At 47.3% G+C, this 16,138-nt stretch overlaps 1 protein-coding gene across 1 annotated transcript; it reads right to left on the minus strand.

The window, feature by feature from the left end:
* Window positions 1-2,935: 2,935 nt before the first annotated feature.
* HEY2 (hes related family bHLH transcription factor with YRPW motif 2) lies at window positions 2,936-14,230 on the minus strand. Its single transcript, XM_030946453.1, has 5 exons — window positions 14,085-14,230; window positions 12,817-12,895; window positions 12,630-12,713; window positions 9,983-10,064; window positions 2,936-5,139 (listed from the first exon to the last, which is right to left on the minus strand). Exons 1-5 carry the CDS (start codon window positions 14,165-14,167, stop codon window positions 4,457-4,459), a joined length of 1,011 nt encoding a protein of 336 aa, XP_030802313.1. The 5' UTR covers window positions 14,168-14,230; the 3' UTR covers window positions 2,936-4,456.
* Between the last annotated feature and the right edge of the window lie 1,908 nt (window positions 14,231-16,138).

Genomic DNA, 16,138 nt, shown 5'->3' on the forward strand with positions numbered 1-16,138 from the left:
CAGAAAATCCCACAAATTTTATGGAAATTATCTGTGAATTATCTGTCAAAATGTTATTTCATTTATAAATCAGGTGAGGTTTGGTTTACCCTTGAGTGGAGATCTCAGCATTTCTAGCACCTGCCTGGTGCTCTTCTGCTTATCATTTCTGGTAATGATGTGTTGCTGCACTCATTTCTTTGAGATTTTTACACACTAGTGTCCAAGTAGTTGCTGTGTAAAATGATGGAGCAGAGAAACAGTGCACAACAGAAAGTTCAGTGTTGAGTAAAATTAACTCAGGTCCATTCAGTGGCCTCACACAAATAAAGCTGGAACACGAGGCTTGCAAACAAAGCTATACCAATTCCTTAATCTTCTCTCAAAGTTGAGCAAAACTACCAGTTCAATCCCTCAGGTCCTCAGTTGTGTGATATCAGGCTATCTGTGCCTATAGAAGCACATGAGAAATGAGGCTGGTGACTACAGAGCTGGTAAAATCCACTTCACATATCAGTATTTTCTTATGTTGTATCTTTTAACTAAAAGGTGCTTGTGACCTTTTCCTGTTGTAAAGAAGAGATTCCTCGTTTACAATAGCCCTAAGAATTTGCCAAAATCCAAGTCTCAGGCTTGTCTCATGGCATCCTGATTGAAGTACCATCTTTCAAAACAGCTGCAAACATTTTGAAGGTTCACACTGAGGCAGCAGCATAAGCTGGCACCTCCTGGCAGTTGTTCAGGCAGAGGTAGTCACAGATGATTATTCTGCTTTGAATATATGCATTCAGCCCTCGGCCACAGTAGCCGGTTTTTCTTCTAGGCAATACCTAATGCCGGATTTCCTCCCCTTGCAATCACAGCAAAGGGAGGACAGGCAGCACTGCCTCTTAGTTGCCTGTCTCCCCTCTAGGGTAATAATCTTCTCTCAGCAGCCTAAGTGCTTTTTATTTGCATTGCTGAGGGCTAAGGTTTTGAGCCTGCTAATGCTGAGTGACAGAATTGGTTTTCAGTTTTTTCCTTTTAAGAAAAACATTCTAGGAAATTGCATAACCTGCTTTGATCCTCCTGATAATTGGAATTTAAAGTTGTAAACCCACCCATTGAAAAGTTAGTCAAAGCCGACGGCTAACTGTTGAACAAGCAGCCTGAATTGTGTTCTTGTACTATGTGCCATGATCTACTCTTAAATTATATAAATTACTATTACTATTCTTCATCCAAGTCCATTCCTCATTGAATGTACAATAAAAATAGAAAAAGGCTGAAGTAAGGTTGCACGTGCGTAGCCAAGAGTCCTAACTTTTGCATCTTGGTTATGCCAAGGAAACAGCTTTCCCTTGCTCTATTTTAAAAACTGCATAGATGCCTTCAGCTCTGACTTGTTAGCACAGCTACAGCCAAAGCCACCAGAAGCTGTTACCCTCTCATGTCTTTCCAACAGCACACATGAAATACGAGTCTTCGTCGTTAATTTCTCACTAGGAAAATCTTCATCCACTCTCAGAGAGGTAACATTCCCAACAGCCTAGGAATAAGCAAGCATGAAGGATGAGCTCCTCATGTCCTCTAGGTGATTTGATTCAAACCAAACCAGTGGACAGACAACACAACAAAAAAGAGTGGAGACCAAAAGCCCACACAACAAACAGTAGAGGATGCATCAGCAACTCATGGATCTGGCCTGTTTTTTGAAAGTGAAAATGGGATAAACACAAACAGGCTGCACAAATCGGTCAGTGGTGTGTACCTAATCAGTGTCTTTTCAAACTGCCTTTTTTTAGAACAAGGCAAAATACTGCATTTTGGGAAACAAATGATGTTTTGAGGTGCATCAATTAGATTGAAGTGGTGGATTAGGTGGAACCAAGTCAGTGGGTGCCTATTTTTAAGGTGATACATGCCTGAGAGACCTCCTACTAGGTTCTTTGAGGGCAAGTTAATAGCTTACTGTGAAGTAGGGCTGCAACTTGCTCTTTCATGCAAATAAACCCCACTTTTTACCTACCAGCCATTAATGTCCTCTTTTTTCTTGAAAATACACATTTAGAAAGTGAATGATACCTCATCTGTACACTGCTAAATATGCCAGAAGAGCAGCACAGCATTTCTGCCCTTAACAAAAAAAAGTCATATTCCCCCCAAACAACACTATTTCAAAGAATATCAAGGTTGATTAACAGTGTAGGGGTTACAAGACTCCTTCCCCCTCTTTTGTCCATTTTTTCAGATGAATGACAACCCCTTCTCACTGCCAGAGACCAGCTAATTGAGGTAGGGATGAATTCCAGGTTTAATATTTGGAAGAAAGGATGATGGGGGAGTGAGCCACTGAGGCTGCTAAGGCTTTTGATGACGGGTGAAGTGTCTGGCTGTGGTGTGATCCCCTTTTTCTGTGTGTCAGTCTTGCCAGCTGTTATTTTGGCATTCAGACATATAAGACTTTGTCCTCATCCTTATAAACAGAGCTTTCCACACTTTCCACAGAGAGGCTTAGCAGGTCTGATGAAACAATAACAAACCCTTGCCTCAGTGAGAACTGTCAAATTAGAAGACCAGAATTTGTAAAAACTACCTCCTCTCATTCCATATATCTATGGATTTATTAATGATGTCATTGGGTTAACACTTTTACCTTCTAAACCCTATGGAAAGCTGAATCCAGAAACCTCAATGATTTTTGGGGCTCTCCAGGATGAACAGATATGCTTGCATCATTAAGCATACCATCAATGCAGAGCCAGTTTGCAAGCCTGAAAACCAATGCTGCTTTGCTGTTTTCCCCTGCCTATTCCAGAGCACACTGGAGAAAGTGGGTTTCCTGGCTGAGCAAGGGGAGCAGAACAGTACAGAGCAGCCACCAGGCTTGTTATCAGGGGCAGAAAACAACTCTGAGTCCACAAGTATTCTTCAAAAGCAAACAAATACTGCAACAAATCATCCATAAAACGCAGTCAAAAAGGACTTCATTTAATTAGTGATATGTGAAGACTTTTGCATAGAAAAAAGGTTAACAAAGTAATGCATAAAAGACCGACTAGGTACAGTATTTTTAAAACAAATATTTTAAAGTATATTTTGCATAATGTTTAACATTTTCAATGCTTATTGCTTTCTCCACACAGCAGAGAAATCAAGTGCATAATAATACATGCTGTGTTTTGTTTTTTTTTTTTTTTTTTTTTACATAAAATCTCTAGTTCTTGACTGGTTGTATTAAAATACTTAGGTTATTTTAAGTCACTGTAATAAAAAATGAAAGCAAACTATTTTATGCAGCACTAGTTATCTGGGTATTGACAAAATAATTTACTCACATCCCATTAATACATTCATTTTGGTTTGGAATCAAACCCACATTACAATGTTGGCATGCTAATAGCCAATTTAAAAGTTGTCCCTACCATAACTTCATTCATACCCAGAGTGATCATTCTCCCAGAAGTTGATAGTGAAAAGAAGAGGGATCTTGCACTGAATCAGCTAAAAGTGAATGTCCAAATACAGCTAAATAAGTTAAGTGGAACTCTTACAACACTGAATCTCTTGTATTGGCATGAATCAACTTTATCCAAGTGTGCACACTTTCAATAGGTGGCTACTTCTGGATGCATGAGAAATTCACTGTTTGTGCAGATAGGAGCTAGCACCAAGTTTAAGCCATAAAAATGGGCGCCTCAGGGCTCACAGGCAGTACTGAAATGTTCATTAATCCCAGCACTGATAAGATAATTGCTTTTGCCAATGCTATGCTAGACGTCACAATTTGGCAAGTCTGTACAAAGAAAGTGAACTAAGTGAGAACTAGGCCTGTCAAACTAAACATTCTTCCTCGGCAATCTTTTGGCTAAAAAAACCTCTCTCCTTCAAGAGCACGATCTGCCCTGGAAAAGTATCCTAGTTCTGGAGCTGAACGCAAAATTTCCCCTCTCTCCCATACCATATCCATACCTGTGCAATGTTATTTGTTTTAGCAGAACACACACACATATATATATTTATTTATTATTTTTTCAATGTCAGGCACTTATGAAACTGGAACTCCTTTTCTAGCCTGGGGAGACCTGGTAGATGCAATCCCTCACCTCTCTGCCAAACAAGGATGCATAGCTGGAGAACTATTAGTTCTAATGTCTACGTATTCCTACGTATGTTGCAGGAAACCTCTATACGCCGATATGGTCACACTGTTATGAAAGCCACTGCTGCTCCCTCAGGGTGCCTCCAGCAAGAAGAGAAGAAGAAGAAGGTGTCTCCCCATGTCCTCTCCGACCCCTGCAGTGAGGATGGATAATCGCCGTTCCTCGGTGGGCTCGCCGGCACCGCTCAGGCCCTTCGGGAGAGGCTGAGCAGGGAGGACACGGCGAGCGCCGGGGCTGGGGCTGGTGGCTCGCGGCTGTGAGCACATGCACGTGCGCTGACAGGGAGAGGAGGGAGCTGCAGTGGGAAGAGCTGTGTGTGGCCGGGGTGGGGGGACTTAAAAGGCTCCAACTTCAGTCCCCCAGGGTCGGTAGGGTTTCGTGCCGCTGCCGGTGCCAGCCTGCTGAGGGCTGGCAGAGGCTGACACGGCCAGCGGAGGGGTGATGGCGGTGGCCGCGGCCACGGCGGCGGCGGCCGCGCTGGGAGGGAGCATGGGGAAGGTGCCGGTGAAGGAGAGGGGGAAGCTCTGGGCTGCGGCTGTGGCTGCTGCTGCCGCGGCGTGAACAGTGGCCGACAGGGACAAGAGGGAGGTAGAGAGAGGAGGGACACAGGGAGCGATGCTGCCAGCGGAGGGCACTCTGAGGGCCGCATCGGCGTGGGCGAAGGTGGCCGTGAGCAGGGCGGAGCCGTGAGGGGGCACGTCCGAGGAGAGTCTGCACGGGGCGGCATCGGCGGCGTGCAGTCCGTTCGGCTGCAGCAGAGCGGCCGGGAGGTGGTGGAAGGCGGCGGCCCAGTGGTGAGGGTGCAAGGGGTGGTGGTGGTGGTGGACCATGGAGGAGGTCATGGCAGCAGCTTCCCTCTGAGAGGCGCAGGTGCTCAGGTGGGACACGAGTCTAACGCGCAGGGGGTCGGATGTGTCGAGACCTTCCACCGAAGTCAGGTACCTCGCCACTTCCGTCAAGCACTCCCGGAAGCCGATGCTCATGAAATCCATGGCCAGGGAATGGGCGTCAAAATAACCTGCAAGGGAAGGGCAAAATACGTGTTGAATGTGGAGCCGGCCAACCCAGTCCTGGCTCAGCCACCGCATTTCCCGTTTGCCATTTGTGGGTTAAGATGTGCGACAGAAGTTTGTTCTCTGGTCTGTAAAATGATTTCTGTGACCATCCCCATAATGTAATAGGCTGCAGTTGTTTATGCAGACCATATACAAATGAAAAGAAGTAAGTCCATAAGACACTTAAAAAGATACATGATGCCTCTCCTGAAATTCCTCAGCAAGCTGCTGCAGTACAGTGTTGATCCTGTATGTGTGAATGAGATGCTTATCCACACAAAGAAAAAGGCTGGAGATCAGAGAGCTTGCATGTACTACCCTGCCTTTTCTTCCCTACATTGGCATTCATCCTAATGCTTTCAAACTATTTCTTGACATTGTGAGATAGTTGTTGTAGCTGCTGCCGGGGTCCCATCTACTTCACAGAGTCATTAAGACAATATGACATACGGTGTTGCTTAACTACAAACAAAAAACATCTTGTGATGACTCTGCACACACACAATAAAAAGCTTTACTGAAAAAAACGTTTTATGTAATGCCATTGCTAATTTGGAGATGGAAGACTGACAGTCATATGGCCCATGAGGTATTTCAACAAACAGCAACTGGAGGTCCATAGGCTTGGGACAAAAAAGCATTTGAAAAAAAAAAGTTTTATTAAATGCACATGAAAGAATACTCCCTTTCTAAAAGGGTTGAGCATAAAATCTTGCGTTTAACTTGCAGCTCTTCAACCACAAAAACCTATTCCACTTTTTGGAATTTTCCTATTTTAGTTTAAATGTTGTCTCCTTGGGGGAATAATATCGTATCCACTCCCAAGTTGGCATGGTATTTTTCCTCTCACTTTCAATGAAAATTTTTAGGTATGCATGAATGTGATGTGTGTCAGTATATAAAGATCAAGTGCCTCTCTTATGGTGGAACGTGGCAGCAATGCCTTGTACTCTGTCATAAAATAATCTCAGCCTTTCTGAAAAATGCTAGCACTTCCGATGTCTTTTTTCATTTTAATAAATTTCCAGTCTAGAAAGAAGTGCTTCCACTACTGCATGCCCACATTATAGAATTAACTCAGGCACATTTATCCATGTTGCTCCAAATCCCCTGCCCGCTATACACTCCATCTTGCCAAATCACGACCATGCTTTTGCTGCAGGCCTACTTGCTCATCTGAACCTGAGGGAAACTCTGGCTCAGCCAGCAGATCAACGAGCGCAAGGAGTTGAGGACTCCTGCCCACAAGTGCTGACTCCTCACAGCTTTCTTCATGCCGGGTCCACTGCAACCGAAGGTTTGAGTGAGCTCCTGAGAAACAGAGGCCAGGCATGCCAGCAGCAGTGAGATAGCAGGGCATTTTCTTGGGTGCCAGTCAGCCTGGCGTGGGGACTGCTTCTGCGACGGAGGCTCCAGGACCTCCAGCAGCTTCAGAGGGGCTGATGCACAGCCAGAACCACTTCCCAGCCCTGGCCACAAGTCAGCCAGCCTGGGAGTCCTGAGAGCACTCGGCTCAAGCCAGGGCTTCCCGGCCTCGCTCCCTCCTGGACTGGAAGAGATGTGGGGGATGTGGTTGTCACCAGCCTCCCCTGAGTCTGAGCTGCTGGCTCTGTGACAAGCCATCCCAAAGCCCTGGTGATCCTGGCTCCCTTTCAGTCTCCTATGGTGGCCGAGGCATGAAAACAGAGGCTAGATGAGATCTGGGACTCCCAGGCTCCATTATATTTTGATGGTTATCTTTTCCTGGTTTCTCCTTCACCAGCTTCCCCCTTCTGAGAGACTTAAAAATATTGTTTGTCATTTCTTTCCCAACCCACAAACATCCTCCACCATGTGCACATGCCAGTGTTTTGTAGTGAATAGGAACTCCTGGTTTTACCTCATCTGTCCTGGTAACCCACCTGCACTGCACACAAGTCACTTAAGCTACAAGAACCCATGCACTGACCCAGGTGTCACTCGCTCAAGATAAATTTGTAGTGAAGCTTCAATAAAACCACACTGAGTTACCTGCAAGCAACTCACTGTTGACAAATCACTCCTCCCCTGTGCCTGCTTGCACCATCAGCAAAAAGCCCTGGCCTTAGGCCAAAATAATAGCTCCATGTGAATAGGAGACTGTCCACAGAACTGTCCACACCTGCGTCAGGGCAGAAACACGGAGTCTGCACAGGACCTGAGAGGCATCTGCCTGCCTGCCTAGGCAGCTCTGAAAAGCAGAGAAGGGGCAGAAGCAGCATTGGGTTTCTTTCCCGCACTGCCCACCTCGGGATCAGTGTGCTGAGTGGTGGCCAAGACCATCCTGACTTGCCAAGTCCCACCCATTCCCCATCATGGATGTCCTCCTTTCTGTGTGAGGAAGAGGACAGTCCTCAATGCAGGCCAGCACAGGGGTATCAGGACTCATTTCTCCTTTCTGCAGTAATAAGTGTTTGCGCCGGGTAAAAATGATAAACTCATTTTTTTTCTGTTACAAAACATCTCCTCTGGCTCACAAGATGAATTACAAAGAGGGAAATAAATGCAAATAAAACAAATAGCTACTTTTAAAATACTCTAAGAAATTATATTTAAAACTGTTAGTTAGATTGCAAAGTAAAACATTGAGCAAGCAGGAAATGCAGGCTTAAACTTTGCCCAGTACCCATTCTAAAACCTCCTTTTCTTACAGTTTCTTAATCTGTGCAGTGAGATTACTCTTATCTCTAGGACAGAAGGAGCAGATAAAGTTGTAGTATTTGTGAAGCGATCAGGTAGTATTGTGATGGGCCACCCACTGTGGATCATGGTGTGAAAGGCAGTAACAGAAGTAAGCCTGCATCTCCTCTCCCCGCATCACAACATTCATCCTTTCCCGCACTGCCACAGCTACGCCGGTGTCAGGTGGGGCAGGAGAGACATGGCAGCAGAGACCAACCAAGGAAGAGACGAGACTGCAAGAGAGAGACCTGGGACTGTCTCAGCAACAGCAACATCCAGTTTGTCCAACTGGAGCCAGAGGCTGGACTCCACCACCACATCTCCCTGTCCCACAGCTCCCATCCCAGGCATTTCATCCCCTGTCCCACTTGGCCACCTGACCTGGCCCATTTATAAAAAAAAATCCCCTGCATACTTTTTTTGGGTGGGGAAGCCAGGGAAGGAAGCTTCCTGATAGATGAGGTCTCCATTTGGGTTCACCTCCTGGCCATCCCACTGTCAGTGCAAACATCAGAGGGCTGGGAGCTGCTGCAGCTCCTCAGAGGAGCAATGTGCAGCGTGACATGGGGGTCAGGCTGGGATAGCTGAGCCACACGTCGCATGGGGAGGGTGAAGCGAAACAGCCACCACTTCCCTCAGCAGCCCTGCACTGTGTGCTCCCTGACCGAGGGAGACAGAGCTTGTGAAACACCAGCACACAGCCACACACTCAGAGAAGGCACCATCACTCAGACACACAGAGGATCCGAACCACCTGAACACAGACTGCACAACCGTGATCAATTCTGGAGTTTCGTAACTTTCAAAAGTGTATCTTTAGCAACTACAGTGCTTTCTCAAGGACTTTTTACCTTCTTTTAAAATTTTGTACATTTTCTGAGGAATCAAGAGACATGTCTGTTACCTGATGGGCAATAAAACTCCTTTCATCTCTTATCAAACAAGTTACCCATAACTTTTAAGCTTAAATGGACTCCTAGAAAAAAATCCTAGACACGTAGAAAAAAGGTGTATCAGCTTGGTGTTAATTCTCACAAATAACAAAACACCAGCCTAAAGCCATCTGCTGTTAGACATGCACTGATTCTGAGCTGAGTTTTTAATTGCTGCAAGGTACAGAGAGGAGCATAATTCAGTCATGCACTAAAAACTTTGATCAAAAAAAAAAAGTAAGAGAGAGAAAGCAGTAGTTTCTTTTCTAGCCTTCACCTATATGGCATAGTGGGTGAGTGAAGAATCAGCTGGTTTCCATTACAACAATTCAAAGCATGATCACGGTTGATGGCATGGGACATGGGACCATGCTTATGGAATGCCAGCAAGTTTTTCGCTCCAAATAAGTTCCAAAATCATGACTACACAGAACACCTCGTGGGTGGCTGAAACCATTTGGCCTCCAGCCTTGGGACTGTCAGCTTGCACAAGCGAGGTACACTCGACTCCCGGCGCTCAGCTGATCTAATGGGTCAGTGAGTGCAGCCGCTGCGTCATGCCAGCACCCATTAACAGAGAGCTATGCCAGCCTCTGACACACAAATATAGCATAGAAATGTGAGTGCAGAGAACACTGCCTGCCTACCCACTTTATCAGATACCTGGAGCTGCACAGAGCAAGACTGGGTTTTGTTCTGGCGAATGAGATGGCCTGACCTGGAACTGAAAAGTCTTTCCAGAACGAAGAAAATATTTAAACATAAATTAAAGTTCTTCTCCGTTCACTTCCTTCGGTATAGCAGCTCAATAATGAGGTTTAGCATCAGGTTTTTTGCTACACAATTGTTGCCACAAAACTCCTGTTTATGTTTGGTGTTTGTGTATTTGTTTTGTCTCCCTGTGCAGATTTCAGTGCTCTTTGGAAACCCCAAACAAATCTCTGACTGGGCTGCCTGTGAATGAAGCCTTTACTCCCACAGTGTTATGAAAGCAAACACAAGCCCAGGGTCAAGTGCTTCTTTTGTCCCAGTAGCTCTTTCCCACGAGTTCAATCCTGCCATTAGCATTGATTTCCACTCCTTTAATCTGGAAACGCCTATCACAGCTCCTCAAAGCACTTTTTTTGATGAGATTTCCCCAAATATTAGAAAAAAAAAATTGTTGGCTCCTTACCTTTCCCTCCTGTTGCCTGCAGCATCTTCAGATGATCCACTGTCATTTGCAGTATTTCCGCTTTTTCTAATTTGGCAGATCCCTTTGAGATAAGAGACACATATAAATAAAGGCTTACGAGTACTAGAAACTTCAATTTGATATACTTTCCACTGAGCTCAGCCTTATGGTTTCAATTTCCCCTATCATTAGGACATTCTCTGCTTAATTATTTCGTGAGCATCTGCTTCCCAGACTTGGTCTAAGGACTAATACCATCTCCCTAATTTCCCTTTATTAGGGCTATACCTCAGCACAGCTCTGGCCTTGAAGGTAGTGTAGAGATGACATCTTCAAGAAATACATAACTTTCTGGACTTCCTTTTTAACAACAAACACAAGGGGAGAGCTGGCAGGAGGGGTCTGTGTGGCCACAGATTAGGACCCTGCCACAACGTTACTTTTTGTGCTATTACCGGTAGGTGTCCCTGCGGACACACACCCAGCACTGTCCCTCTCTCCATGGCCTGTTAATTTGAAATGTGTCATTTGGTTGTTGAATATTCCATTCTCATTTTTTGACTGGAAAAAACTGCCACACAGCCCACAGTATTTTAAGTTAGTGAGAGGCCTATTTTGCAAAGACTAATTATTGTGAAAGAGAGTAGCTCCTCCATCAGTAAAAATCTTTTCTGACACTATGAGTGGCTCACAGAGCTACAAGAAATACTGGAAAAGTACAAAATAGAACTCAAAAGATAGTATTGATATATCAATGTATAAATACAACTATTTTGCTTGGTAGCATTCCCTTGGATATCTGGAACACACCCAGACAACACAAATGTTATTCCACTGCAAGAGATCATCCCTTGGCATCAGTTAAAATCAGAGCCGCACAAGCTGCAGCCACCAGCAGATCACATCCTGCCAGCCAATTTTTTCTCTTAGTTATCATCTGGGCCACCTCACTGTCTCAGCCAGCTTCACCCAGGTTGCACATTTTTGAGTTGGGCAAAGCTTACCCAGCATTGTGCAGCCGTGCTTCAGAGCGCTCATCTCTGCCACACTCGGGAGTAGCACGGTGGCTTGGGAAGGGAGGGAGGCGGAAGCGAAACTAAACCTCCAACTTGGAAGCTCCAGTGAGCTGAATGTCAAGGAGCTGGGCAAGGACTGATGACTTTGTCCTTGGCATGTTGCGGGAAAATGGTGGGACTTTCTGATTCAAATACAGCACATGCTCATTTTTATGGCAGTGCCTTTTTTTCAATCTGCTTATTGCTTTCAACGTACCAAGGTTTATGTGCGTGTGAATTTTTGGTCAGAATTCCCCGTTTTACATGCTACATCCTGTAGCTTTCTCAGACTTCATCTTTTCCATAGACATAGTACAAGCCGTCTCAGTGAGAGTGACTAATAGCTAAAAACTGCATGGTGCTGGGTAATTTCCAAAGGCTCTGTAGGACTTTTTTATAATGTTTGTGGTTTTCAAGAAATAAACAATAAAATGGGACAAACAACTATTGTCTCTTGCCCCTGTTTATCTAGCCGAAAATATCCCTGTCACTGTTTTGCCAGAACCAATGGAAGGGCATAGTGACAACTACCAGTTACTAAAAATCATATTGCAGGTGACACGAGTGATGCTCTCAACCAACACTTCAAATTTATTTTTTTCAGCCGGCTTTTGCTCAGGCCAGGGATGAAACAGGCCTAACACAGTGGGGTGTTTGCCACGTAGTTGCCATTTACATTCAGCACCTCCCAATCCTGCTCTCAGATTTTACTTTCTGGGGTTTTTCTACTATTACAAGGAAGTCAGGTTATTTATTTTCAGATGTTTCATTTTTATTGAAACATAGTGTCAGTTGCACATATCCATCAATCTTCAGACACTTCTAGCAAAACAGGAACAAGGCTAAATACTGAATCAAAGACCAAAAAATAAAATTCAAGATATGTAAAAAAATTAATTTTAATGGAAAAACCAAAATGCCATTTTTAAAAAAATAAAACTTATTCTAATCTCTTGGTCTGTAATTTCATGACCAAGGAGCTGAGCCTTCAGACTTCCTACTAAATACCTTCTCACTGAAAGTCTGAATACATCCCTGACTTCACTAGCTGACAAACACGGGCCTATTCCACCTCCTAATGCACTGGTTCTAAAGAATAATCTTAAAACATGAATAATCCAGATTGTCTGCTCCCTTTTCAGGAAACTGGATTGATTCACTTGCAATGGAAAGTATAGATTTGAAAAAAAAAAGTCTGTTAAAGTAGCGGCAAAGTAAATTATATTTAAAGATTTAGACAGAAAGCTAATTTACATACAGGTTTGGGAGTTGTGATGGGTTTGTGTATTTTTATTTTTTATTTAAGATGGAGTAAAGCACATTTTTAACAAAACCACTACTGGAATTCATCGAAAGAACAGAGGCAACATGAACACAGTTACCCTTAAGGGAAAAACAAGCCAAAGAATGGAAATGTTTTTCAGCCTTATAATGAATTATGTTTCTAATAGTTTTGCCACAACAAAGCATTTTATTGAAATGCCTGCTTTGTGCCAGATCAGGACACATACAGTATTATTTTAATGAGATTTACAAGAGAACTAACATTGCCAGATGAGATACAGAATTTATATTAAAAAAAAAAAGCTTACTTGTTTTTCAAAAGCAGTTGGCACAAGCCGCCTCAGCTCTGATAAACTGTTATTTATACGATCACGGCGCCTTTTCTCTATAATCTATTCCCAAAAAAACAAAACACATTAAGTTTATAAAAATGAAGGGCAAAATCACAGCACACATGCAAATTGTCAAATGCAAAAATAATTAAACAAAACATACCCCTCTTCTTTTCTTTCTGGCCATGATCTGAGATGTTGTTGTTGGGGAATTTGATCGAATGACAGAACTATTACTTTGCCTGTGAAACAATAAAAGTACATCAGGTGTTGCACAACTTGACACCGTTCTTTGAAGACACCTTAGGTCACCATATTACGTACGCATAGTCCCTCTAATGCCATTTTCAATGCTTTTAAGATGCGCCTTGCATTGCACAGTGTTTTCGAAGGCAGCAATGCATTTCAGTTTTGACTGCCCCAGCATACGTTTTGAATTGACATTTTTAATTTTCCAACAGTGTAGGAAATAAAGTCCTTTTCTGTAGAGAGTTCACTGTCCAGCGCAGATTTCATTATCTTTGTATATAAAGTCCTGCCTACCAAGCAGAGGCTGAAGAACCAGGCCCAAATCTACATGAACCATCTCTATATGGCAACAGCAGTGGTGAGTGGTCATACCCAATGACACAACCTCTACCAGGCCTGCTGGGTTTTGACGTTGCTGCCCATTGCTACACAGTCAGTAGATGGTCAAGTATGATGCCAGGTGCCTAGCCTGGCTCTGTTGCATTGTCCAGGAGCAGAATTCAAAATCCGCTTTTAAAACTATACTACCCACGAGTATAAAGTTGCTCTTATTTCATCATGAGGGCCCCCAAAAAAATCAGTATCTTTTAATAGTCATTTAGCCACTGATGAGGTGTCTAAACGAGAGTGAGAGATAGGGCTCTGGTGCATGAACCTCTAAATTGGCAGGAGGAGCCCTGAAGCCCCCCAGCGTCCCCGCAGCGCGCCCAGCCCGACCCTCCCTGGGCAAACACCACTGCCTGCCCTAGGCTCGCACGGCGGCTTTGCTGAAGTTCAGCTGCTGAGGATCCCTGCTTACTTTCCACGGCTCATTTCCCACTGGCGCCGTGGGAAATGAGGTTGTTCGGCCTGATCAGGAGCGATTTTGGAAAAGGTCTGATTGCAAATGGCAAATTAAGCGGAGCTAATGAACCGCAGCCCGGCGGCTCACACAGCTACTGGAGTGCCGCGCGTAATTTCGAGGATCGGGCAGTCCAAGCGCGGGGCTACTTTTTGGTGGGCTATGAGAGAGCTGCCAGCTGACCTGGAGGAGGATGCAACACCTCTGACCTCGGGGACCGCCGCGCCCCCACCCCCATCCCAAGGGGGTGTCTGGGTCTCCCCCTCGCCCTGCCCCAGCTCGGGGCGCACCCCGGCCCGCGCCCCCGAAGGAGACGGCGGCGCCGGAGGTACCCCACTTACCCCGAGTAGTTGTTCTCGCTACCCACGTCTATAGTCTCGTCCATATCGCTGTCTGAGGTAGTTTCCTCGCAAGGTCGCTTCATCGTGCGCACGGCGCGGGAGCAAAGATAAATAAATCCGGGGGCTCCGGGCACGGCACAGCTCGGCACAGCACGACGCCGCACCGCCAGCAGAGCAAACCCTGTCTGAGGCGCTTTCCCACGCCGCGGCACAGCCTCAAGCCCGACGGCCCGCCCCCGGCAAGGCCCGCCCTGCCGAGGGTGACGGGCGGGGGCCGCCCACCGCCGGGGCGCGGAGGCGTGCGGAGGAGCGGGCGGCCGCCCGGCGGGGGCCACGCCGCCCTCGGCTCACGGCAGGCGGGGAGCGGAACCGGCACGGGGCCGGGGAGGGAGGGGTGCGGGGTTCCGAGCATCCTCAGAGCTCGCCCTGCGGGGAGAAGGAGCAGTACTGGATTCCCAGCCCTCCGATGCTGCCGGAAGAAGAGGGGCGGCCGCTGTCGCCCCGCTGTCCATCTCTCACCGGGCATTTGAGACGATCTTGCTCCTCTCCACCCGTAGCACGCGAGCCGGATCAGCCGCCGGCCCAGTGCTCCAGAGCCCCGGGCGGTGGCAGCAGCCCCGGTCTCCTTTCTTGCGGTGCCGCGAGTTGTGTTATCGGGCACAGGGGAGTGCGTTGGAGAGTTGTGTAAGTCCCGGGCAATGTATAAATCCCTCCCGGCCGGGCGCGCGTCCCCGGCCGCCCCGTCCCGCTGGGTTCCAGGGGCGCGCCGAGGGCTAGCGGGCGCTTGCAGGGCCGGGAGCCAAGCACAGCGATAATCCCTGCTGGGAACGACTTGGGAGGAAGTTTAGCGTCTCGCTTACCGGAGGATCTGTAGCAGGCGGGTTTTATTTTGCTTTTGTTTGGGATTTCCCCACCCCGTTTGTTTGTGTTTTCAAATTCCGGATTCCTGACAAAATACATTCGGAGCCGTATATTCTCCGCAGAAATTTAATCTTTCAACTGTGGTGACTGCCCCTGTCTGCCTCTTCCCCCCTCCATCCCCTTTGCCACCTTCCTAGGAACGTTTTTCTCCCGCCCCTGATGTCGGACGCTGGCCGAGAGTGGCCGAGACGGGGCGGGGAGGGTTCGGCACCAGCTTGGGCACCTCCGCCTTATCCGGGCTCTCGGCAGCACACGGAGCCGCGGTCGCTCAGCAGCCCGGAGGACTTGAAGGCTACCGGCGAGGGGGCTCCCCTTGCTACGACTCGGTGCCTTGTCAGGACAGGGGCAGCCTCCTCGCCGCCCCGCCTGGCCGCCCGGGGCTGCGGCTGCCCGAGCCGGGCTCCGGCAAGCAGCACCTGCCGGAGAGAGACGCGGGAAGGAGCTGCCGGCGTCGCCGCAAAGCGACAGAGCGGCCAAGAGTCTTCCCGTTCAGCGCGGCGTGGCCCCGCGACCCTCACCGCGGCCGCACTGCTCTCGCCTCTCCGGGTTTCCAGGCGGCGACAGCACGATGCTGCTCCGGACAGAGGGAGGGAGGGAAGAAGGGCCGGAGGGGCCGATGACTCCGGCTTTCCTTTCGGGGCAGGCTGCGAGCTCGATAGGCCAGAGGGAGCGGGCACCTTCCCGGCGCGGCCCCATTCGGCAGCGCCGGTGCCGCTTCTGCCTGCGGGCGGAGTTTGCCCCGGCTGCTTTATATTTAGCAGCCGACGGTACCAATGACTCAGTTTTCCACTCGGTTAAATCCCGTAGAAGGTACAGGTGGTTTGGTTCGTTCGCGGGTGAGCGTGCGGCACAAGGCCGTTGCGAATGAGAAACCGGCGCCAGCTCTTTTGTACGCCGACATCCGCCATCTCTGCAATTATATTTGGTGGCACGTCGGGTGTTTGCCCTTTCATGTGGATGTTGCTACTATGTAAAGGAACAGCGGGATTTCATGCCTCATTGCCCTACCGGGACATCCTTTTCATGCCCGTATTTGCAGAGTTACTAAAAGCTCCGCGGCTGCTCGCTCACAACAGAAGCGAGCGTCCGCGGGAATGGCGAAGACAGCTCCAGGGAACTTGGGACGCATTCCC

Source organism: Camarhynchus parvulus, chromosome 3 (assembly GCF_901933205.1).
Source record: "Camarhynchus parvulus chromosome 3, STF_HiC, whole genome shotgun sequence".
Lineage (NCBI taxonomy): Eukaryota > Metazoa > Chordata > Aves > Passeriformes > Thraupidae > Camarhynchus > Camarhynchus parvulus.

Excerpts from the sequence above, each read along its gene's own strand:
- HEY2 (XM_030946453.1), bottom strand. The coding sequence starts at position 14,167 with ATGAAGCGACCTTGCGAGGAAACTACCTCAGACAGCGATATGGACGAG. Across the intron at positions 12,714-12,816 it reads CCAGAAAGAAAAGAAGAGGG|ATTATAGAGAAAAGGCGCCG; the intron begins GTATGTTTTGTT and ends TTTTGGGAATAG. Across the intron at positions 5,140-9,982 it reads GCAGGCAACAGGAGGGAAAG|GTTATTTTGACGCCCATTCC; the intron begins GTAAGGAGCCAA and ends CTTCCCTTGCAG.